This window comes from Caretta caretta, chromosome 6, assembly GCF_965140235.1.
Source record: "Caretta caretta isolate rCarCar2 chromosome 6, rCarCar1.hap1, whole genome shotgun sequence".
NCBI lineage: Eukaryota > Metazoa > Chordata > Testudines > Cheloniidae > Caretta > Caretta caretta.
The window spans coordinates 69,317,218-69,343,284 of NC_134211.1; the positions used below are offsets into that span (position 1 = coordinate 69,317,218).

The window sequence follows — 26,067 nt, forward strand, 5'->3', positions numbered from 1 at the left end:
TCCAGTTAATTTCTCCAAGTAGACAAGTCCTTAGGCTGACAACACTAAACGCTTTCTAAGTCAGTCATAAATCACAACAGAACAAAGTGTTGCATTCTTGGGCTGTATCTTGCAGATACAAGTGTCAACATAAAGAAAAACACACCCCACGAAGGGTATGGTCTATAGTTGGATTTAAAGGGGTATTTTAACACATTAACTAAGACGATCATAAATTGCAGTATAGACACAAACAGTTGCTCTTAGTCACATTCAACTCTAGGCTGCAGCCCGGAACAAATGTTTGTGACTTGTCTATACTAGAATTTACAATCATGCAGTTAACAAATGTTCAAACACAACCAAAAACTCAAGGGCAGATAGGACCTAAGATGAAGGGGTAAAGCTGGCCGCTCCTGGGTCTCTATTGTTTCAGTCTGTCTGAAAAGAAAACTTGACAAGGGCTCAGGGACTCACAGAATGACAGATGTTCACAGAAGGGCTAGAAATTATTTATTTTAAATGAGATTTTAAAGGGTAGAGAACACAGAAATCCATAAAATCAGTGTCAATCTGTTGATTTTAATGGTCCCTGGTGATCTCTGACTTTGGCCTCTCTCTTTTCAGCATCTAATGCAAGGCCAGTGCATTGGCACAAGAGGAAAAGGCATCTTCAGCTCCAAAGAGACCCCTCTATCTCCGGAAAGGGACTATATCCTCATTTACACTTTAGATTACATCTAGCCCACCTCGTGCGAACAGCTCTGCTGCCCTGAGTCTCCACTTTACGAGGCAAATCTGTTATCTGACATCATGTTTCCAGTTGTGGTTTGTTTTCAATTGCCAATTTCACTGCCGGGGAATGGGCCTGCAGATCAAGCAGCGAGCAGCCATTACAGCACAGTGTGTTGTTCCATCTGCTGAGAGCTCCTCTCAGGCAACTCAGGTTTTCAGGCAACTCAGCAACAGCTTCCCCCCCCTCCTCCCCCACCCCCAATTCTTCTCCGCTGGGGCTCTCTCACCTTTAATCCGAACAGTGGCTGTCCGAGAAGAAGACAGTCCCTTTACGTTGTGGGCTTCGCAGGAGAACACCGTGCTCTGGTTAATACCTGGATATCAGCCAAGGCAAGACAAAGAAAGCAACACAAACTGCTGTAGAGTCCAGCTTCAACCACTAAATCATGGTTACGTCTGACATCCAGCTCAGACTATACGTGCAACTGGGGGCAAAGCTGGGGGCCAACCAAAAGCAGGTGGATTTTAGTGTAATTAATGTGTCAATTGCTCATTATAAAAGGGAGAGGAATGTGGCACTGTAGACAAGCCCGTATCAGCACTTTGCAGCACAACAAAGGAGAGAGAGGGACCTTGGGAAGAAGGAGATCAAAACACTAGGCTGGCAGCTCTCTCGTCATGGTTGCCATCTCATTATTGTTAACCTCGGCCTTCTTCCCCACCCTGTCCCTCCTACTGTTTGTGGCACTCACTGGTTGGGAGCTCTTTGGGGCAAGGACCATGCCTGGAACAATGTGGCCCTGATCTTCATCAGGACCCTGGGGCACTATCACAATCCAAATAATAATCAGCTTTCAGGCTAGGGTAGGGTAGGGTAGGAATCCAGTTTGGGCCATGAGTAAACAGAGTTTTGTACTGTCAGTTTAGGGCCTAATTGTCCCTTGTCTTACACCGTAGGTAGCCATTAACCCCAGTGCAAAATGCAGACAAAGTGCACGTAAAATGCTACTAAATCAGAATGGAGTCATTTTACACCCCTTTGCACTGGGGTAAATGACTAAACCAGTCGCAGGGCAAGGGAGGATTAGGCCCTTTGTCTCCAGTGACTATTTGTCCACATCTCAAAGCCAAAATATAATGCAGTACTATTGGCAAGCTTTTCACGGGAAGCCCGGGATTGATGCTTACAGATTAATCAGGATTGAGAGGCATTGGCAAAGCTGCCTGGAAAAGTGCATCCAGCACTTGCCCTTGCTACACATGGCCCTAGTATGCTTTACAGGTTCTGTTCAAGCGAGGTCAACGACTACTGCAGCAGCTCTGTGTGCAAGTTAGGATGGAGATGCCATCTCAAAGCTGTGTGGAGTAGCTTGCATGGTGCCTGCCCTTGCTGTGCTTGACTCATCTTCACAGGGACTGAAACTGACAGGTATTGAAAAGGAGGAGGGGTGGCAAAGGAGACAGAGCAGGAAAGGAGAGACTACAATGAGTGATAGAAAGAATGACACATTTTAATACCTTCCACTGATCCCACCAAACCACAGCGAAAGACATTCCAGCTGGCAACAAAGCAGGCACTATTATTGTTATTATTTGGATCGCAGCAGCAGCACCCAAAACATGGCAGGCAATTTCCCAACACAGACGGAAACACAGTCCCTGCCCAGAAGATTGTGAACCAAGCTCCCATCACACTCTGTCCAACAGTCCTTTCCCTGTTCAATCGGGGGCCGATTGTTGACTTTGATCTCAAGACATTTGCTTTTTAGTTATGGCTTTATTATTATTTTCCTTAGTGATTTGATGCTTGTATTGGCAGAAGAAAGTATGTCCTCCTGCCCCGACAGACCTGCTGTTTTGACATGCCTGGGAACTTTGACCACCGGTGTCAGCATACACAGCTTCTGTTTCAAAGGCAAGAGCCAACAGGCAAAGGCCAGAGGACTCTGGGGAGTTAAATTTTGTAAGTAACCGCGAGTTGGGTTTCAAGTCAAGAGGATTATTTTTTTAAGCCTCCTCATGGTTAAAAAAAAAAAAAAAGATATTGAATAATTCCCAGACTGCTCAGTAGTTTGGAGTGGAGCACTGCTCTGCCTGGCAGGGGGAGCTGTGTCCCAAGGGTGAGAGCAGACGCTAGCTACCTCCACTGAGACTCTCCACAAGGACAGAAGATGCGGGATCTCCAGTCTTAACAACCTCGTTCCAGCTTAACTCAGCTGCCCTAAACCAGGAAAAGCTGGCCTCTTGGTGTGTGCGTGTCTGGGGGGAGGAGGGGTGAACGAGGCCACCTGTGATGAATGAATGCACTAAGAATGCAGCTGGAGTCGGCTCCACCCTTGGTGTTCTGAGGGCTAGACAGCCCTCTGCTGCGGCCCCAAGTCGCTTTTCCTACGAGATTAAAGCTCTGTGAGGTGCCATGAGATTGGGATAGTGGGTGTAGAGAGAAAAGGAGTACTTGTGGCACCTTAGAGACTAACCAATTTATTTGAGCATAAGCTTTCGTGAGCTACAGCTCACTTCATCGGATGCATACTGTGGAAAATACAGAAGATGTTTTTATACACACAAACCATGAAAAAATGGGTGTTTATCACTACAAAAGGTTTTCTCTCCCCCGACCCCACTCTCCTGCTGCTAATAGCTTATCTAAAGTGATCACTCTCCTTACAATGTGTATGATAATCAAGGTGGGCCATTTCCAGCACAAATCCAGGTTGGAAAAGGCCCACCTTGATTAAATTGGATACAATTAATTTAGGCTTGAATAGAGACTGGGAGTGACTAAGTCATTATGCAAGGTAACCTATTTCCCCTTGTTTTTTCCTATCTCCCCCCCCCCCCCCGCCCCGTTCCTCAGACGTTCTTGTTAAACCCTGGATTTGTGCTAGAAATGGCCCACCTTGATTATCATACACATTGTAAGGAGAGTGATCACTTTACATAAGCTATTAGCAGCAGGAGAGTGGGGTGGGGGGAGAGAAAACCTTTTGTAGTGATAAACACCCATTTTTTCATGGTTTGTGCGTATAAAAACATCTTCTGTATTTTCCACAGTATGCATCCGATGAAGTGAGCTGTAGCTCATGAAAGCTTATGCTCAAATAAATTGGTTAGTCTCTAAGGTGCCACAAGTACTCCTTTTCTTTTTGCGAATACAGACTAACACGGCTGTTACTCTGATTCCTAGTGACAGATGTTCTTTTCTCTGTTGGACCCCCTTATGGGCCATCTCAGCAGAGAGGCCAAACCTCCCTTTCACCCTAGAGTTTTTCCCTCCAGCTCAGAGCTCATGCACACCAATGAGGAGGCCTGCTGTATGGTGGTCCCCACTGGACATGTTCTGGGGCTGACAGAGGACTCTGGTCTCCAAGGCTGTCAGCCTGCCATCTTCAGCAGCAATCAATTCACTCCACATTTTCCCAACAATTCAACTGGGTGACAAAGGTTAATTGGGCAGGTGTCCAGCATGGCTGGAGTAGAGGGGAGCATGCAGCTTGGTTGCAGGCATGAGAGGGGGTGGGCCAGTGTCCAGCATGGCTACATGGGAGTGGGGGGAAGAGCAACGTCTGGCATGGCTGTGGGGGAAGAGGGTGACATGAAATGTCCAGCAGGGCTGTAGCGGGGCGGGCACTGGCTGGAGGCAGCTGGATTCATAAGACAAATATTACAAGCAGATTAATCTAATTAAACCAAGCACACCCCTAAGAGATGAAGCTATAGTAGAGGCCTCCAATATGTCATTTTCCAGCAGCATGTGGCCATCCACACCACTCCAAGCGCTGCAGGACCCGTGCCTTGTATTCCTATAGAAGATGTCCTGGGGAACAATTACCCCTTTGGGACCTGTGCCATATACTGGATATGTGTTTGTCCTAATCTCCAGCTTTTAGCATCACAGTGTGCCCAAGACCCAGTCTCCTATTACACGGATCTCTGGTATCATAGAATCATAGAATATAAGGGTTGGAAGGGACCCCAGAAGGTCATCTAGTCCAACCCCCTGCTCAAAGCAGGACCAATTCCCAGTTAAATCATCCCAGCCAGGGCTTTGTCAAGCCTGACCTTAAAAACTTCTAAGGAAGGAGATTCTACCACCTCCCTAGGTAACGCATTCCAGTGTTTCACTACCCTCTTAGTGAAAAAGTTTTTCCTAATATCCAATCTAAACCTCCCCCACTGTAACTTGAGACCATTACTCCTCGTTCTGTCATCTGATACCATTGAGAACAGTCTAGAGCCATCCTCTTTGGAACCCCCTTTCAGGTAGTTGAAAACAGCTATCAAATCCCCCCTCATTCTTCTCTTCTGCAGGCTAAACAATCCCAGCTCCCTCAGCCTCTCCTCATAACTCATATGTTCCAGACCCCTAATCATTTTTGTTGCCCTTCGCTGGACTCTCTCCAATTTATCCACATCCTTCTTGAAGTGTGGGGCCCAAAACTGGACACAGTACTCCAGATGAGGCCTCACCAATGTCGAATAGAGGGGAACGATCACGTCCCTCGATCTGCTCGCTATGCCCCTACTTATACATCCCAAAATGCCATTGGCCTTCTTGGCAACAAGGGCACACTGCTGACTCATATCCAGCTTCTCGTCCACTGTCACCCCTAGGTCCTTTTCCGCAGAACTGCTGCCTAGCCATTCGGTCCCTAGTCTGTAGCTGTGCATTGGGTTCTTCCGTCCTAAGTGCAGGACCCTGCACTTATCCTTATTGAACCTCATCAGATTTCTTTTGGCCCAATCCTCCAATTTGTCTAGGTCCTTCTGTATCCTATCCCTCCCCTCCAGCGTATCTACCACTCCTCCCAGTTTAGTATCATCCGCAAATTTGCTGAGAGTGCAAACCACACCATCCTCCAGATCATTTATGAAGATATTGAACAAAACCGGCCCCAGGACCGACCCTTGGGGCACACCACTTGATACCGGCTGCCAACTAGACATGGAGCCATTGATCACTACCCGTTGAGCCCGACAATCTAGCCAGCTTTCTACCCACCTTGTAGTGCATTCATCCAGCCCATACTTCCTTAACTTGCTGACAAGAATACTGTGGGAGACCGTGTCAAAAGCTTTGCTAAAGTCAAGAAACAATACATCCACTGCTTTCCCTTCATCCACAGAACCAGTAATCTCATCATAGAAGGCGATTAGATTAGTCAGGCATGACCTTCCCTTGGTGAATCCATGCTGGCTGTTCCTGATCACTTTCCTCTCATGTAAGTGCTTCAGGATTGATTCTTTGAGGACCTGCTCCATGGTTTTTCCAGGGACTGAAGTGAGGCTGACTGGCCTGTAGTTCCCAGGATCCTCCTTCTTCCCTTTTTTAAAGATTGGCACTACATTAGCCTTTTTCCAGTCATCCGGGACTTCCCCGGTTCGCCACGAGTTTTCAAAGATAATGGCCAATGGCTCTGCAATCACAGCCGCCAGTTCCTTCAGCACTCTCGGATGCAACTCGTCCGGCCCCATGGACTTGTGCACGTCCAGCTTTTCTAAAAAGTCCCTAACCACCTCTATCTCCACAGAGGGCTGGCCATCTCTTCCCCATCGCTGCAGGCCTTGTCACATGGCAGCAAAAGAGCTCTCTTCTCCTCTTCCCCCCGCCCTCCTTACGTGACATTAATCTTGGAGGCAGACTTACCTGACACATTTAGGATGGAGGGGGAGATGTCCGGAAGCCCCACTCTGGAGTCTCCCATCCACCAGACAATTGTCACTGGCTCAGGAGGGCCAATGGCAGCACAGGCCATGTGGAATGGGACGTTAGGGGATACAGACAAATCTTCCGGCTCCACAGTAAAGTAGGGCACACCTAGAGAGGCAAACACAAAGGTGTAGTAGTAGGAGAGTTTCCCTCTGCCTCCATCAGGACATTCCCACTTTCTTCCATTAACACTAATACCTAGCGCTTATAGAGCAGCGAGCCACCCCCTGGAGAACTCAGAGTCCTCCACAAACAGCCAGGGCTACATCTTCAACAGCAGCTCAGGGTATTAAGGCCTCCATCTCTCACTGAAAGTCAGTAGGACCTGAGCACCTGTTCCCTGAGAGGTTTTTGAAAGTCACCTTGTGACTGAATTCACACCCTACACACCATAATATCTCTGGCCAAAATGTGCCTTGTGAGGTATTGTTTGAAAACTAATTGCTCACAGGTAAATAATTTCATGGTGAAATGTATGTAGCAATATTATGTGCAAAGCTAAGAAATCTCCCCTGTATGATGATAAAGGCACATGTTCAAACTCCTGTAGCTCTGGCAGAACTGGTCAGACAGGCCTGTCTTAAACAAAGCCCTGGTCTACACTAGGACTTTAGATCGAATTTAGCAGCGTTAAATCGATTTAAACCTGCACCCGTCCACACAATGAAGCCCTTTATTTCGACTTAAAGGGCTCTTAAAATCGATTTCCTTACTCCACCCCTGACAAGTGGATTAGCGCTTAAATCGACGTTGCCGGCTCGAATTTGGGGTACTGTGGACACAATTCGATGGTATTGGCCTCCGGGAGCTATCCCAGAGTGCTCCATTCTGACCGCTCTGGACAGCGCTCTCAACTCAGATGCACTGGCCAGGTAGACAGGAAAAGAACCGCGAACTTTTGAATCTCATTTCCTGTTTGGCCAGCGTGGCAAGCTGCAGGTGACCATGCAGAGCTCATCAGCAGAGGTGACCATGATGGAGTCCCAGAATCGCAAAAGAGCTCCAGCATGGACTGAACGGGAGGTACGGGATCTGATCGCTGTTTGGGGAGAGGAATCCGTGCTATCAGAACTCCGTTCCAGTTTTCGAAATGCCAAAACCTTTCTGAAAATCTCCCAGGGCATGAAGGACAGAGGCCATAACAGGGACCCGAAGCAGTGCCGCGTGAAACTGAAGGAGCTGAGGCAAGCCTACCAGAAAACCAGAGAGGCGAACGGCCGCTCTGGGTCAGAGCCCCAAACATGCCGCTTCTATGATGAGCTGCATGCCATTTTAGGGGGTTCAGCCACCACTACCCCAGCCGTGTTGTTTGACTCCTTCAATGGAGATGGAGGCAATACAGAAGTAGGTTTTGGGGACGAAGAAGATGATGAGGAGGAGGTTGTAGATAGCTCACAGCAAGCAAGCGGAGAAACCGGTTTTCCCGACAGCCAGGAACTGTTTCTCACCCTAGACCTGGAGCCAGTACCCCCCGAACCCACCCAAGGCTGCCTCCTGGACTCAGCAGGCGGAGAAGGGACCTCTGGTGAGTGTACCTTTTAAAATGCTATACATGGTTTAAAAGCAAGCATGTGAAAGGATTACTTTGCCCTGGCATTTGCGGTTCTGCCTTTGCAAAAGGTTTCTGGGGAGGGCAGCCTTATTTCGTCCTTCATGGTAGGACACTTTACCACTCCAGGCCAGCAACACGTACTGGGGAATCACTGTAGAACAAAGCATTGCAGTGTATGTTTGCTGGCATTCAACCAAAATCCGTTCACGCGGTGGGAGGAGGCAAAATGCGACCTTGTAACGAAAGCACATGTGCTATGTATGTAATGTTAACTTTCAAGGTTTACCCTGAAAGAGTGTAGCCACTGTTTTATAAAATGTGTCTTTTTAAATACCGCTGTCCCTTTTTTTTTCTCCACCAGCTGCATGTGTTTCAATGATCACAGGATCTTCTCCTTCCCAGAGGCTAGTGAAGCTTAGAAAGAAAAAAAAACGCACTCGCGATGAAATGTTCTCCGAGCTCATGCTGTCCTCCCACACTGACAGAGCACAGACGAATGCGTGGAGGCAAATAATGTCAGAGTGCAGGAAAGCACAAAATGACCGGGAGGAGAGGTGGAGGGCTGAAGAGAGTAAGTGGCGGGCTGAAGAGAGTAAGTGGCGGGCTGAAGACAGGGCTGAAGCTCAAAGGTGGCGGCAGCGTGATGAGAGGAGGCAGGATTCAATGCTGAGGCTGCTGCAGGACCAAACCAGTATGCTCCAGTGTATGGTTGAGCTGCAGCAAAGGCAGCTGGAGCACAGACTGCCACTGCAGCCCCTCTGTAACCAACCGCCCTCCTCCCCAAGTTCCATAGCCTCCACACCCAGACGCCCAAGAACACGGTGGGGAGGCCTCCGGCCAACCAGCCACTCCCCCACAGAGGATTGCCCAAAAAAAAGAAGGCTGTCATTCAATAAATTTTAAAGTTGTAAACTTTTAAAGTGCTGTGCTTAAAGTGCTGTGTGGCATTTTCCTTCCCTCCTCCACCACCCCTCCTGGGATACCTTGGTAGTCATCCCCCTATTTGTGTGATGAATGAATAACGAATGCATGACTGTGAAGCAGCAATGACTTTATTGGCTCTGCAAGCAATGATTAAAGGGAGGAGGGGAGGGTGGTTAGCTTACAGGGAAGTAGAGTGAACCAAGGGGCGGGGGGGTTCATCAAGGAGAAACAAACAGAACTTTTACACCGTAGCCTGGCCAGTCATGAAACTGTTTTTCAAAGCTTCTCTGATGCGTACCGCGCCCTCCTGTGCTCTTCTAACCGCCCTGGTGTCTGGCTGCGCGTAACCAGCAGCCAGGCGATTTGCCTCAACCTCCCACCCCGCCATAAACGTCTCCCCCTTACTCTCACAGATATTGTGGAGCACACAGCAAGCAGTAATAACAGTGGGAATATTGGTTTCGCTGAGGTCTAAGCGAGTCAATAAACTGCGCCAGCGCGCCTTTAAACGTCCAAATGCACATTCTACCACCATTCTGCACTTGCTCAGCCTGTAGTTGAACAGCTCCTGACCACTGTCCAGGCTGCCTGTGTACGGCTTCATGAGCCATGGCATTAAGGGGTAGGCTGGGTCCCCAAGGATACATATAGGCATTTCAACATCCCCAACAGTTATTTTCTGGTCTGGGAATAAAGTCCCTTCCTGCAGCTTTTGAAACAGACCAGAGTTCCTGAAGATGCGAGCATCATGCACCTTTCCCGGCCATCCCACGTTGATGTTGGTGAAACGTCCCTTGTGATCCACCAGAGCTTGCAGCACTATTGAAAAGTACCCCTTGCGGTTTATGTACTCGGCGGCTTGGTGCTCCGGTGCCAAGATAGGGATATGGGTTCCATCTATAGCCCCACCACAGTTAGGGAATCCCATTGCAGCAAAGCCATCCACTATGACCTGCACATTTCCCAGGGTCACTACCCTTGATATCAGCAGATCTTTGATTGCGTGGGCTACTTGCATCACAGCAGCCCCCACAGTAGATTTGCCCACTCCAAATTGATTCCCAACTGACCGGTAGCTGTCTGGCGTTGCAAGCTTCCACAGGGCTATCGCCACTCGCTTCTCAACTGTGAGGGCTGCTCTCATCTTGGTATTCATGCGCTTCAGGACAGGGGAAAGCAAGTCACAAAGTTCCATGAAAGTGCCCTTACGCATGCGAAAGTTTCGTAGCCACTGGGAATCGTCCCAGACCTGCAACACTATGCGGTCCCACCAGTCTGTGCTTGTTTCCCGAGCCCAGAATCGGCGTTCCACAGCATGAACCTGCCCCATTAGCACCATGATGCATGCATTGTCAGGGCCCATGCTTTCAGAGAAATCTGTGTCCATGTCCTGATCACTCACGGGACCGCGCTGACGTCGCCTCCTCGCCCGGTATCGCGTTGCCATGTTTTGGTGCTGCATATACTGCTGAATAATGCGTGTGGTGGTTAATGTGCTCCTAATTGCCAAAGTGAGCTGAGCGGGCTCCATGCTTGCCGTGGTATGGCGTCCGCACAGAAAAAAGGCGCGGAACGATTGTCTGCCGTTGCTCTGACGGAGGGAGGGGCGACTGACGACACGGCTTACAGGGTTGGCTTCAGGGAGCTAAAATCAACAAAGGGGGTGCCTGTACATCAAGGAGTATTTCAGGCAGGACTGCACGGAGGGTTCCAATAAGAAATGGTGCACCTAAGTTATCGTTGTTATTGGAACAAGGAGGTTAGCCTGGCCTCTGATTGATACATGGCTAGATTTACCTCGCTGCACCTTCTCTGTGAGTGACTGCAGTGTGACCTAGAGGAATGAGTCCCCTAGACAGGGGAGGAGGCAAATGAGTACAAAACAAATCTGGTCTATTTCTTGTTTTGACCCACTCCATCTATCTTTTACATCTTTGGCTGGCAGCAGACGGTGCAGAAGGACTGCATGCCATCCACATCTCATGGCTGCTTGGCAGAAGATGGTACAGTACGCCTGCTAGCCATCCCCATCTCTTGCCTGCCTGGCAGAAGATGGTGCAATACGACTGCTAGCAATCCTCATCTCTTGCCTGCCTGGCAGAAGATGGTACAGTACGACTGCTAGCAGTCCGTATCGCCTGCCTGCTCACCATAAGACGGTTCAATAGGACTGACTGCAGGACTAAAGAGAATGACCTGGTCAAGTCACTCCAAATTTAGTCCCTGCGCCCATGTCTGCCCAGGCGCTCCCAGCCGACGCGGCCAGGAGCACCTCGGACACGATGAGGACGACTACCAATCGTATTGCACCGTCTGCTGCCAGAAGGCAAGGGGTTGCTGCTACTGTGCAGCAAAGCCGTACCGCGTCTGCCAGCACCCAGGAGACATAGGGTGACGGTTACCTGAGCGGGCTCCATGCTTGCTGTGGTATGGCGTCTGCACAGGTAACTCAGGAAAAAAGGCGCGAAATGATTGTCTGCCCTTGCTTTCACGGAGGGAGGGAGGGAACGGGGGCCTGACGACACGTACCCAGAACCACCCGCGACAATGTTTTAGCCCCATCAGAGCGCTCCATTGTGACTGCTCTGGACAGCACTCTCAGATGCCCGATTGTTTGCCATTGCTCTGACGCTGGGAGGGGCGCTTACAGGGTTGGCTTCAGGGAGCTAAAATCAACAAAGGGGGTGGCTTTACATCAAGGAGTATTTCAGGCAGGACTTCACAGAGGGTTCCAATAAGAAATGGTGCACCTAAGTTATTGTCCTTATTGGAGCAAGAAGGTTAGCCTGGCCTCTGATTGATACATGGCTAGATTTACCTCGCTGCACCTTGACTGCAGTGTGATCTAGAAGAATGAGTCCCCTAGACAGGGGAGGGGGGGGAAGCAAATGAGTACAAAACAAATCTGGTCTATTTCTTGTTTTGACCCACTCCATCTATCTTTTACATCTTTGGCTGGCAGCAGACGGACTGCATGCCATCCACATCTCATGACTGCTCGGCAGAAGATGGTACAGCACGACTGCTAGCAGTCCGTATCGCCTGCCCGCTCACCATAAGACGGTTCAATAGGACTGACTGCAGGACTAAAGAGAATGACCTGGTCAAGTCACTCCAAATTTAGTCCCTGTGCCCATGTCTGCCCAGGCGCTCCTGATCGACCTCACAGAGGCGACCAGGAGCACCTCAGACATGACGATGACGGCTACCAGTCGTACTGTACCGTCTGCTGCCACAAGGCAAGGGGTTGCTGCTACTGTGTAGCAATGCCGTACCGCGTCTGCCAGCACCCAGGAGACATAGGGTGACGGTTACCTGAGCGGGCTCCATGCTTGCCATGGTATGGCGTCTGCACAGGTAACTCAGGAAAAAAGGCGCGAAATGATTGTCTGCCCTTGCTTTCACGGGGGGAGGGAGGGAACGGGAGGCTGACGATATGTACCCAGAACCACCCGCGACAATGTTTTAGCCCCATCAGGCATTGGGATCTCAACCCAGAATTCCAATGGGCAGCGGAGACTGCGGGAACTGTGGGATAGCTACCCACAGTGCAACGCTCCGGAAGTCGACGCTTGCCTCGGTACTGTGGAAGCGCTCCGCCGAGTTAATGCACTTAATGCACTTAGAGCATTTACTGTGGGGACACACACACTCGAATTTATAAAACCGATTTCTAAAAAACCGACTTCTATAAATTCGACCTTATTCCGTAGTGTAGACATACCCAAAGGGATGTGCCTTTGCCTCAATTTGCATATAAGCTGTAAACAGAGTCCTCAGACAGTGAGAAGGGGAAGACGACAAAGAAAATCTGCATTTCAGCATACATCGGTGAAAAGAAACAGCATGAAGCCCCCTTCCTCCCTCAGGCTCCATGTCTCCTTGCTCTCAGCTGGGAAGAACTTTAAGTAGAGGTCACGCTCAGGAAAATGTTTTCAAAGGATGATTGAGCTATAAAAATAAGGTGCAAAACCACCCCAAATTCTTTCTCCCTACCCACCTCTGTCTGTTCACCTAAGACAAGAGAAGCAGTTGTTGGACTTTGAGAGCAGATCCGGGCCTGAGAGTTTGGTCGGCAACGTACCGAAAACATGGGGGAAAAGCTTCACCTTGAACCAAGTCAAGTTTGTGACATTTAGAAAGCATTTTATCTTTATTTTTCTTGCAGCCATGGCTGACTTTAATGCCTCATTACTTGTATTCACTTAAAACCTCTCTCTTTATAATTAACTAAACTTGTTTTATTCTTTAATTAAACTAATCCAGTGTTGTGGATTGTTTGGGTAACTCCATTTAAGGCAGCAGATTGTTGTATGTTAATCCCCTTACAGGGCAACGGACCTAATATATCTGGACTGCCCAGGAGTGGGCTGGACAGTGCAGAACACACTGGGGGACGATCTGGGACGGAGAGTGTGTTGGCATCACCCTGCAAGTAGTAACCAAGGCTGCTGAAAGCCAGAGTGTGGCTGGTGTTTGCTGACAGGCTGCTGGACCAGGGCTGTGGCTATACACAGACACGCAGGGTGTGACCTGCACGATGTTTGTGAGAAGCCCAGGTTGGAAGCTAGAGCAGCAAAGCATTGTGAGGCACCCTTGGTTGCAGGGCAAGGCTGACACAGGACCTCCACTGGTCTGGATTGCACCCTGGAATGTCACACCCACCCAAAATGATTAAGCCTCAACACAAACTTCTGAGGTGGCTTTTAATGACAATGTTAGCCCCATTTTACAGATAGAGAAACTGAGGCCCAGAGATCCTATGGCCAACCTATCTGGATGCATCCATTGAAATGTTTTATACATATAAAAGGTGCCTAACCTAGGTTCCTTTGCCATACATTAAAAATTCAGTTCTATAAGAATGTTGAAACAACAGCTGCACTCAACCATAAACCAGAAAAGAATTAGCCAAAGATTAAATTGTCACAGTTCAGGGCAACTACGGGCAATAAGATTTCTGCCTGAATATAGCCTATGAGATTTGGTCTTAGATTTTAGATAAATCCATGCATATGAAGTCATTCAAGTTCACCTGGGCTAGATAATTCTAATAACCTATATTTGTGTAGCGTTTTCTCCTGAAGGATGCCAAACCTCACCGAAACTGTATATATGGGGAACACACACTCACCACTCTACTGCAACCACCTCTGGAGTGAAACATGGTAGCCTTTGTGAAGCAGCAACACTATACAATTGGGGATATTTTTATCTATAACATTTTTTCTCCAGTTGAAGCTGTAGAAGAAATGTTACATTGACAAAACACTGGAATTGAGTCAGGAGGGATAGCAGGATGAACACCCTATTCTTGTGAAGACTGCTAAGAAAGCTTGAATGACTATGAATGACTAGGACCCTGGCTTCAAATTTCCATCCAAAACACAGCACCCCTCAGCAGCACAATGCCCCCTAGGACTATGCAGGGACACTCATTCAGCTCTGGCCTAGAGACACGAGTACCACCTACTAAAGCAACAGTACAACTTCTTGGTGGAAACTGGTTGTTCTTGCAGATCTCCTGTTCAAATACTAAGCAGCCTTAATGCTTGAGACCTAATATGATCATAGCCTCAGGAGGTATGGCTACAGACTATATGGCACCACCTATCCACTCTGGCTTGGGTAACTATTGAACAAACGTGTAGAAGCTTTACATTTACCAGGCCAGATTGCTGTGCAAAATGCATCAAAGATTATATACTTAACTTGAGTAAACTCTGCTATAGTTCAAAACACTTCCGTTCGAAGCAACACTGATCATGGAAATTCTAAAGGAAAGTGCTTCTCATGAAACTAAGAGAATGGTACTAAGACTATGGTCTGTGAATAAGCAGTGGTCTGTGGAGCTCTTCCTGGTGACCTGCAGAATGAGCCATTTGAAGGCCCAAGCAACGCGGGATTAGGAGGTTGGAGGGAATATTTGTCCATGAGACGATTCTTCACTTATTTCCTGGTCTGCAGAATTAAAAACTGAGAACCCGTGAACTAATACACACTCTTCCAGTGCAGCTGCCGCCACTATCACTTCCTACTCCTGTGCCTTAATTAGTTCGCTGTGGTACTTTACAGTTCCTGCTACTGTCCCCAGCTGTGCAAAGACTGGAGAGCCAGGCGCAATCTCCTCTGACCACTTCTACTAGTGTGATCCCAACATGAGAAAGCCCTACAGGGAAGCTAGCCCTCCTCCTCCTTACCTTCCACTATGAGCCACACTTGTTGCGTTTCTTCCTTCTTCCCTTTGTTCTCAGTCTGGCACCAGTACTTCCCGGAATCTGTCCGCTCAACGGATTTCAAACTGAAAAGAGTGAATAAACATATTGATATTTTACATGTATGAAGCAACTTTCATCCCAGAGAATCCTAAAGCACTAGGAAAACTAGATACACACACCACCACTGCTATGTAGCCACGTCTGGGGAGGAGGGCAGTAGCTAACCAGCACAAAACATGCGGCACAACAGTGGATAGAGAACAGAGATACTTTGGGTCAAGTCCTACTTCTGTGAGAGGTGTTGGGGGATTTTTAATAGCCACACAGAGCAGAGAGGCCCTCATCTGAAATATCCACAAACAGGAAATAACGTGGCACTTTATATTTTCAAGATAGGTAAATTAAGGGGCTAACTAGATTGGATTCTGAACTTGTGATTCCAAAGAGTCTACTTGAACTACTAAATCATCCCTAGCCAGCAGCTCCAATTCACATACCTGCTGAGAATGCAAATGCTGTGCTTTCGTTAGGGACAGGATTGATTGCACAAACCCTCACACAACGACTGATGGGTCAGAATTGACACTCCTTCACTCTGCCCCTACTCAGCATTGTTCTTATCCGAGGAACGCTTCTAGCTAACTGATCTGTTCATACTACAAACCACCTAGATCCTTGACTAGTGTTTTCAGTGAAGCCATGCTGATTTACTCCAGCTGAGGATCTGACCCTGAGAGCCCAAGTCTGGTTTGACTCACTCCGGTGCAGCTCCCATTGACTTCCAAGAGAGGTGATCCATGCAAGTGAAGGCAGAACTGTGGCCTAAGTGGTATCAGAGTTTTAGACCTCGAGGGGGAAATTCTGCCCTCAGTTATAAGGCAGGATTTGCTCCAGGAGTTGAGGCTTCAGGGTCTCAGGTATCAAAGACCGCAGAGAACGTGAGAGTGCCCTTTGATTATACAAATGCAAAATGCACCCTTGTGATGTTGCAGCCATGCATCTGCTGCCATGCAGGGACCCCGAGCAGATCTGATGCTCCCTTTTTTTATGCCAACAGTTGGTCTTGGTGATGGGGTGAATGTGCAGGGTGGAAAAGGGAAGGGAAGAAAATGCTCCCACTACAGCCTGATTTTCAGAGCTGTACCTTCAGATGAAACCAGCTGTCCTGCCCGTCCAGCCGCATGTTCTGAAACACAGTGACTGTAGGAGAAAGTCATAAAACAGTGGGTGGTTGAAATGATCACTTTAGGAGGAAGAAGGAAACAGAAAAAGAAAATGGCTATATCTAGATCCAGCACCCAGACTCAGCTCTGATGCTGTGGAGCTATTGTCAGTGGAGGAGTATGAGGGGTGAGAAAGGGCTATGGAGATCAGACCAGGAGAAGGAGGGAGTGTGGGGAGACAAAAAAGTCATTAATCTGGGGGGGGGGGGGGGGGGGGACTATAATGGAGATGGTATATGATGCAGTGCTACAGGGTGGATTACTGCACACAGATTTTTCCTATCAGAGGAAGGTTTATTGCAGCCTGTTCATCTATAATCAAGTCTCATGCTTTGAAGTTTCAGACAGTTCACTGCAGGGGTCCGGAAAAGTTCCCCTCCCCCCATGTACAACTGGCTAGATGTATTCTGTTTGGGGATTTTTAGCGTCAGAGATTGACCGTAACTGAAGATGGGACACTGAAAGGGATGGAAGACTGCCGTGAAGTGGTACAGAGAATCCTGTGTCTAGATGCCTGGCTGGAGGGGTCTTGCTCAGATGCTCAGGGTCAGACTGATTGCCAGGTTTGGGTCAGGAAGGAATTTTCCCCTAGATCAGATTAATTGGGACTTTGGGGTTTTTGTTTTGCTGTCCTCTGCAGCACGATGCATGGTTCACTTGCTGGGATCATCTGGGCATATCCTACCTAATCACTCCCCTGCCATTACAGGGCATTGGTGGCACCTTGGTCTCTCCTGTTCTCTGCTTGTGGCACACAGCAGCTTAGTCTCCTGAGAACTGAAATGCTTTAGCCTATTGGGCTCACTCAGTATAGGGGCAACTGAGTGAAATGTGATGGCCTGTGTTATGCAAGAAGTCAGACTAGGTGATCTACTGGTCTCTTTTGTATTAATCCATGAAATCCCAGGAACTCGTCTAGGGTTGCCAACCCTCCTGGTTTCACTGTGAGTCTCCCGGAATCGGGCTCTATCTCCCAGAGGCTACTGAAGCCAAACTGGGAGATTTTAGGCCACTAAAAGTCCGTCCCCAAGCGCTGACTCCACAGCTCCCATTGGCCGACAACTGTGGCCAGTGGGAGCTGCGGGGGCAATGCCTGCAGGTAGGGTCAGCAAGTGGAGCCCCCTGCCCCAGAGGCCGCAGGGACGTGCCGGCTGCTTCTGGGAGTGGTGTGGGACCAGGGCAGGTAGGGAATCTGCCTTAGTCCCACGGTGCTGCCAACTGGGAGCTGCCTGAGGTAAGCCCCACTCCCCTGGAGCCTGCAGCCCTCACCCCCTCCTGCACCCCAACCCCCTGCCCCAGCCCTGAGCCCCCTCCAACACCCAAACTTCCAGCCTGCACCCCGTAACCTCTCCCACACCTCAACCCCCTACCCAGCCCTGAGCCCCCTCCTCAATCTCCCTCCCAGAACCCGCACCCCCTCCTGCACCCCAATCCCCTGCCCCAGGCCTCTCCTGCACCCAAACTCCCTCCTAGAGCCTGCACCCCGCACACTCTCCCGCATCACAACCCCCTGCCCCAGGCTCAGCCTGGAGCCCCCTCCCACACTTGGAACCCCTCAGCCCCAGCCCATAGCCCACATCCCCTCCTGCACCCCACCCCCCTGTCCCAGACCGGTGAGAATGAGTGAGGGTGGGGGAGAACAAGCGACAGAGAGAGGGGGGATGGAGTGAGTGGGACAGGGCCTCAGAGAAGGGGTGGGGCCTTGGGGCAGGGGTAGGGGCAGGGCAAGGGTGTTTGGGTTTGTGTGATTAGACAGTTGGCAACCCTATTAGTGACAGGTATTAAACCCCAAGATATGCTAATCCAAAGGAGGCAAGGAGGCCTGTGTTTGCGAATGGGTGATCCTAGACTGAGCCTGGCAGTTCCAAGTACATTCTCTCTCAGAGCGTGCTGTTGGTACCAGGCTCCCTTGATGCAGGGAGAAAGGAGTCTGAGATGGAGCGTGGGCCCTTGCTTAACCCACTACTACCCCCGGGACGCACGAGAGGCCACCTCCTGCTGAAGAAAAGGTATAAAAGGCTGGCCCTACAGGCAGCTTTTTGGACCTCTGACAACAGCAGGCCTGATATAAATGCTGGAGTAAATATGCTGGAATGACTAAGGGATGGTGTGCGTGACAAATCCTCCTCTCCAAACAGGTTTGAAATGTGGTCCCAAGAGTCTAATTTTAATTAGGACACCTAACCCTTTTAGTCAGAGAGAGGGAGAGGAAAAGAATTAATGATTGTAAGAGAGAGAACTTATTTATCCAGGTCAGAATGTAAGCTTCCAGCTGCACTGCAGAGCTTATTAGAACAAACAAGGTGAAAGCATCCTACCATGCTGCTTTGTGTTTTGTTCATTTTCCAGTGCTGGTAAAGGAGCTGGACTGAAAGCTCCCTATTGATTATCTAGATACAGCATGGACAGAACCAGCAAAAGCTTCCCCTGACCACCCTGGCAATGATCCTTAGTTTTGGCCTAGGGGGACCCCCGGGAAGAATTTGATGGGGTAATTCAGTCTCAAGGTCTATTCAGTCCTCTGCCGAGACTTGCAGCAAGGCTACCAACTGTGGTGGTGAAGAACTATTTACTGGTAACTGGGCTGTGACCATTGAAGAGACTTCAGATGGCAATGACCCTTAGACACAACTGACTGAGGTTGGATTTGAACTGGAGATTTAAAGTGAGAGGCTTTGCTCCCATTTAATAATCCTTTGAGCCATTCTGTACCCACGATATCACTCAGGTGTGCATACAACACAGAATGGGAGAAAAGTGTTAAATTTCTTTTTAAAGGGAGTGGACAGAAATAAGGCTAAATATCTCTTCACAATTTCAGCATAGATTCCAGAGGACTGGATGGCGTAAAGAACTGTTAATAGGATAAGCAATACCTTTCACCTCTTGGCCACCTGTCTATCTATCACAGGCATTTCCAAAGCACCCATCACCACAGTATCTAGGAGCCTTGTCAGATTCCCCCAGCTACAATCCAATCTGTCCTTAGTGACTTAAACACAGTGGATCAAATTCCACTCTCAGTCATGCCCAGGCAAGGTATAAAGGTACAATCACATGGTGGTCAGTGGGGTTCCACTGAAGTAACTGACAGCAGAATTTGGCCCAGTAGCTTCCATAATAGTCTATCTCCTCCACAGCTGTTGTACCTGAGGAAACCGATCCAGTGTTCTTCATCTACTGGAATGTACACCTGGTCTACACTCTGCACCACCGCTCCATCCTTGATCCACAACATCTCTGGGTCCTCCATTCCCTCGAGGCTGCAATTTAGTTTCACCGGCTGACCCTGGGACACCTTTAATTTGATTGGAGATCCTGTCAATTTCATACCTAAAAAAAAAAAATATACTCCTCCTCCCCAGCCCCAAAAGAAGAGGGGGTTGGAGTACAGCAAATTAATCTAGGTTGGTGGTCTGTAAGGACATACAGTACAAGAACACACTGCACAGTTTTCTAACTGCCTCGCCAGAATGTTATTATGTTTGTTTTATGATGAGAAGATGAGAACACTGACATTCCAAATTACTTGAAAATGGCAGAGGCTTAATCTATACAGGGCTTCTTCAAAGCCAGTGCCAATTTGGATAGCAGCAGGATGAGCTTCCACACAGCAGCACCCAGTTACAGCTAGATAGGAATGCTGTAGGCTTCTTCACAGCAGTGCTTGACAGTGGTGATGTGTGTGTTCCCTCAGAATGGTATCATGCCGCCCCCAAGCCCCCTCTCACTTTTCAGCTGCTATGGTATGTTCCTATACTACTACTAAGGCATCACTTCTGTTCCACTGTACGCATTTGTAAATAACTGGGATTTTAGACTCAGTCACAGCAGGTTACTCAGTGTACACTGTTCCACTGCATTACAAAAGCTCCAATGCAATTTATAAACCCAGTGAAAGTAAAGCATACTTTAAAGGATTCCTATCAGAGGGAAAAAACTGTTTCCAGAACACATTTTTCCATAGTATGTGGTGGGAGAATACTTCAGCCAGCCACTGTGTATCTCCAGAACAGACAAACGGCCTAATTTGGATCTGTTACATCAGTGTAAATCTAGCATAACTCTACTGAAATCAGAGGAGTTGCTGTGACTGACATTGGTGTAAAAGTGATCAGCATTTGGCCCAAAGCGCAGTTGCGTGTGGGTGGGAAGCACTCCCCTCAATGAGAAGTGAATGTGTGGAATATGTCATCTTGTAAAAACACAGAAACCAACTGGATAAGTGTATTTTTTAAAGATGGGCATGTATATGAGGAATGAGGGGAGAAAAGGAGACCTTGGATAAAGCAGAAAGGTGGAAGACAAAGGTAAAGTATCCAGTCCTGCTGGGGAAAGTAGCCTTTTCCTTTCCATTAGCACAGGGACTGGCAGACTAAAACAGACCAATGGTTCAGTCTAGTCTGGTATCCTACACCGGATCCTTCAGAGAAAGGTTAACCTGACCATCACTATGTTGCCCTTGACCAGCCATGCAGAATTATGACCCTAGCTCTGCTCACATGCAGTCAGTTCTATCACCAGATGACATTCCAGCCCACCACACCCTGACAGAAAAACACTGTGAAGCCAAGACTGCCCTTAATTAAGCATGTAGCCAGGCTGTTCTCAAACTTTTTCACAGCATGAATTGCATTTGAATACAGAAATAGTCTGGTACCCCATTTCCCGTTTGCCATTACATGGCATCCCCCTGGTAACAGCGGTAAATGCTTCCATGGCACAGTCATATCAGAAAAATATTTTGCGTATTTTCAGCTGTGTTTTAGCAACTGTAAATAAAGATGAAGAGCTGTTAATTTAGCAAATTTACTAAGAGCACTGAAACTAGTAAAGTGATCATTTAATTTTAGGTGCAGCAATGCTTTGGTTGGGCAAAGGAATTAATCACCTAACTGAGGGAGGATGATCTAACCTCAGATTACTTAACGTGAAAGTGGCATAAATTACACGTCCCAGTGTGTCCCAGAAAGCATCCTCCTTCTCACCATGCATAATATTGAAACAGAGCATTAAAATTTCACAGTACATCCATCTGTTTTATATAAATCTAATGTAGCCAGGTATCCAAATGCACACACAAATTGGCAGACACTCTTTCATAATAGGTGTCTTACTGAAACAGCAAATGACTTCGCTTGCTACAGTCTGCTTTGCCGAAAAGGGTTAATCGCAATGTACACAACAAGATATCTGGAAGGCCTTTAAAGGTTTCAGTTCCCAGCCAAACTGATTATGCAAGAAATTAAAGCACAGTGCTAACTATATTCTATTTGGCTATTTTCAACAGCACTTCTGTGTAATCCACAGGTCGAGGTGAGCTGCAAGGAAAGGGAAAACAATAACATGGGGATTTTTAACAGACACACATTTCTGTCACCCGTAAGATGCAGTTCTGCTGCAGCCCCTTTTTCTGAAGAGAAGGAAACGGTGCACCCAGGTTGGGTGCTTGGGGTTTTTGCACATTTGAGAAGTTAAGATTAATGTTTACTTTCCAGTAGTCCTCCGCCTACTCTCCCACTCCCCGTTTTTACCTCATTACATTTTTACTAAGTGCAGGAAATAAAAACTAGCTATTCCTCTCCCTCCCCCCCCCACAAAATGTGAGCACTGTAGAAGTAAAGATTCATAACTAATTAGGAAATGAAATCATATTAACTTCGTACTGCCTATCAGACAGAATGGGCAACAAATGAGTGCACCAGTTGTCCCTGTGCACAGTGTATTTTACTTGTTAGTTTATCATCTCTGTACCTTTTGATTACTACTGACAGAAGTTTTTTGAAGTTGTTTTTGGAGTGAAGGAAGAAACAGATTACTGCAGACCTCTACCTACTAAGGCAAAAAGACCTTCCATTCCTTTGATACCTGAGGTCCCCAATCTAGCAATCAAAATCTACAAGGCAAACCCTTGAAACCAACAGTGCTCCACCCATGTGGATCTAAATGTAGAATTGAGACCTAAATTCCCAGTGAAGAAACATGTCTGTGGAAGGATTAGGCTATAAAATCAAATCTTTGTATGTCTTCTTGTAGGTGAAACTAGGAAAATGTAGGCTAGAAGGCAAACAAACAAAAGCCATATAGAAATGGATTATCACCTGGCCTTCCTATATAGCAATCTGAGCTCTGCAAATACAGGAACAATACATTTGCAAACATTCCCACTGACTCAATTAACTGGTATTCAGGACTCTATTTATTTGCCACCATCCAGGTTTTATTCACAAGAATATTCACAGCAAGCATAAGGTTCATAAATATGAGTGTTGAATCAGTATTCCCATGAGCATTTGCACTAGAAGTGCTCTCTTCACCATTTTGGAAAGCTTTTGTTATTAGTCACACATAGGCAAACATTGGTGGATAATTCACAAACAGAAAGGGGACTTCTTTATGTTTTTAAAGCTTATGGACAAGACTTTCAAATATGGATGCCTAAAGTTAGGCTCCTTAATCCATAGAAACGTGGGGTTGGAAGGGATCTCAAGAGGTTATCTAGTCCACCCCCAAACACACTGAGGCAGGATTATGTATACTTAGACCCTCCCCAAATATAGGCACATAAATAAGCAATCTGAATTTCAAAAGAGCTGAGCGATCAGCAGGTCCCATTGAAGTCAACCTCTGCTACAAAGGAAATCATGTGTGGGAGATAGAAAACTTGGGGGCAACATTTTCAAAAGTAGGTTTCAGAGTAACAGCCGTGTTAGTCTGTAGGTGCCTACTGTGGCTCCTCAACCCACATTTAGGCACAGATGGCCTGATCCATAAATGCACTGTCTCATCGTCAGAGGCGTCAAGCATCACTTTTGAAAATTAGGCCACTTCTTTAGGTGCCTAAATATGGATGGAGGAGCCTCACTTTAAGCACTCTTTATGGCCAAGGCATCCCATCGGGGACAGAAGTATTACCATGCCAGTTGGGTGACCAATCACATGGTGCAAAGAGCAAATAGTGCATCCCAACCATTTCCAGAAGGTATACGCTAAAAATTGTTCACAGAAACGGTCATGCCGTTGAAAACAGCAACTAAGTTTGTCAAAATCGAGACCTGTTTACGGGCAATTGGGCAACAATAAAACAGAAGCTACGGTTTTTTTTTTAAAAAAAATTAGTTTGCTGAAAACAGTTCATGCAGAGGAACTCACAATCACAGATCGCGCAGGTAGACCACAGCCCTCCAAAATGCTAACAGTCACCTTCCCTCTCCTCCCCCATAAAATATAGTGTTCTCCAGCGGCGTGGCACTTGTCTCAGCTCCAGCTGCCTAGGCAGTAGGTGAGGATCTGAGCAATACACTCAAGACTAGAAGGACTCCGTCAAGTGCGGCGCGCCGGTCTTGAAAGGGAGCCTCCCCCCGGGGGGGAACCCCTCTCCCGCGCGCAAAGTCCAGCCCCGGGAGCGGAGCTCGTGCCGTGTCAGCGGGAGCTTTCCGCGCGCTGGGGTGGGGCGGACCCAGCGCTCCGGCTCGGTACGACGTTGACGATCAGGGCAAAAGCCAACAGCCGCTGGCTGGGCGCCAGGTTCAATAACAAGGCAGCAGCCGAGAAGCGCTGGGCCGAACGTTTCCCCGTTACCCCTCGGAAGATCAGCCCCTACAGAGCCTGCCAGGGTCGGCGCTCAGCCTCCAGCCCGGGCGAGCGGCAATTCTCCCTCCTGCGCCCCTGCAGCCTTACCTGCTTCAGCAGCCGCGTCCCGGAGCGCCAGAGCCCATAGTCCCAGCAGCAGCAACAGGAGCCCCGGGATCCCCATGCTCTGCTTCATCTCCATCTCTCCCGCATCTTCATCGTCAGCAGCCGCATCCCCCCCAGCTCCACGCTGGCGGCTGCTTCTTGCTCCGAGAGGAGGAGGCAGGAACCCCCCTCCCCAAAGCGGTGCCCTTTCCCAAGAAGCTCCCAGGGGAGGCTGCAGTGCAAACTTCTCACGCCGCTTCCCCCGGGCTCGCTCAGCGGGAGCGGGCCCTGCTGCTGCCCCGCGCCAGCCCGGGGAGGAGGAGTGTGTAGGGGAAGTTTCAGGAAGCCCCCAAACTCCCGATCGCTTTTTCCTCCCTCCTCCCAGAGCGGGTCACTCTACACGAGAGGGAATGCAAAGCAGGGCGGTCTCCCTCTGCTGGCCTCGGGCTGCATGGAGTCCCCGCAGCCGCGGCTGCTTCTCTCGCTCTGGCCACCTTCTGCTGCTGCTGCTGCTAATTCCTTCGGCTCTTCTTATTCCCGTTCTTCCTCCAGGAAATGGCGCTGTCAGGCAGTCACAGAGCTGGTTTGCACCCCCCACCCCCGCACACACACCTACCTATGACATCACTCCTCATGAATATTTATATAATCTATTTATTATCCAAGCTTCCTGAACTTTTAATAAAGTGGAAAATAACAGATCTGCAGAGTCAGTGTCTCCCCCCAGGAATTTCCTGATGGAAAGGGATATTTGAGGTTGCATCAGTCAAAATGTAACCTACCTTCCTGGCAAGAGTTTATTTGCAAGGTCCAGGTAATTCTTTATATGGCTTTTACCCCCCAAGGAAATGCTTTGGTGCTATTTATTATTTTAAATAAATGCAAGCAGGCCAGCTGTCTGGTGAGCAACCCTACAACAAACAAGGGGGCATGCTTGTGGGGTGGAGGAAAACCATTTTGCCGTTAGCTTGTCCACTACACAGGAGGGAAAAATCCATTTAGGAGAAGGAGATTGAGAGCAAAAAAAATTCAAATGTGGGTGCTCATTAGGGTCCTAAACCCATATACAGGCTCCTAAATAAGTGGCCTGATTTTCAGAGATGCTGAGCACTCATACCTCTTAATGAAATCAGTGAGAGTCACTGGGGGCTTGGTCACTGCATGTGAAAATCAGGCCACTTGTATTGGTGTCTAACTATGGCTTTAAGAGATCAATTTTACTAGAAAGAAAAGGAGGACTTGTGGCACCTTAGAGACTAACAAATTTATTTGAGCGTGAGCTTTCATGAGCTACAGCTCACTTCATGGATGCATTCAGCCACAAGTCCTCCTTTTCTTTTTGCGAATACAGACTAACAAGGCTGCTACTCTGAAACCTAATTTTACTAGGTAACTTTGTCTGAAAGTTTTGGCCTCAGTTTCCTCCAGCAGAAGTGCCTCTGAGTTGACTTGAACTATCTGGGAGCAAGGGAATGGATTGTGCTGACGCAAGCACAACTGGGCATTTCAGACCCAAGCCCCGATCTCCCAAGCACTGAAGAGGCCTGGGTTATCTGCACCATGCCCTTGTGCTTCTGCACTGCTTCTGCACTCATAGCAAAGCCCTCAACCCTCCCCACTGGGAGAGCCTGCAGCAGTGAGGCACAGAAGGTAATGCTGACTGATGAGGCATTATGGTAGAGAGGTATTTCCCCACAAGGCTTATGGTGGGGAAATGATACCAAGGCCAGCCTGCTCCCAGTATGTGAACCCTAGTCCCTGCAGCTCATCTGCAGAGGAGCTTTGGCACAGGTGGGAGATATTCTGTGTCCCCCAGACCTAGTCGGCTTGATTTGGGCCCCCTCCACTTGTCAAAATGTAAGGGACAATGTAGCCTATGAAAAGGGAACAGATTTTAGCTTCGAGTTTCCATGGAGCTATTTTTGTGAGGGGGAAAAGAACCCTGTGAAGGTTATAACAAATAGCCTGACACATAGGTGCTGGAACTAGGGATGCTGAGGGTGCTGCCTCACCCTGTGGCTTGAAGTGGTTTCCATCGTATCCAGGGTT

At 48.3% G+C, this 26,067-nt stretch overlaps 1 protein-coding gene across 4 annotated transcripts in view; it reads right to left on the bottom strand.

The window, feature by feature from the left end:
• Nucleotides 1–26,067, bottom strand: part of TYRO3 (TYRO3 protein tyrosine kinase) — an 82,413-nt gene extending 56,346 nt beyond the window's left edge. The window contains exons 1-5 of one of the 4 annotated variants that reach the window (XM_075129693.1): nt 24,022–26,067; nt 19,491–19,698; nt 15,101–15,201; nt 6,362–6,532; nt 1,002–1,088 (exon numbers count right to left, since the gene is read on the bottom strand). In XM_075129693.1, the coding sequence (XP_074985794.1) occupies nt 1,002–1,088; nt 6,362–6,532; nt 15,101–15,201; nt 19,491–19,698; nt 24,022–24,115 (661 nt within the window). In that variant the 5' untranslated portion in view covers nt 24,116–26,067. The remainder of the gene's footprint in view (nt 1–1,001; nt 1,089–6,361; nt 6,533–15,100; nt 15,202–19,490; nt 19,699–24,021) is intronic. The other 3 variants (XM_048855261.2, XM_048855263.2, XM_048855262.2) reach the window with 3 other exon arrangements.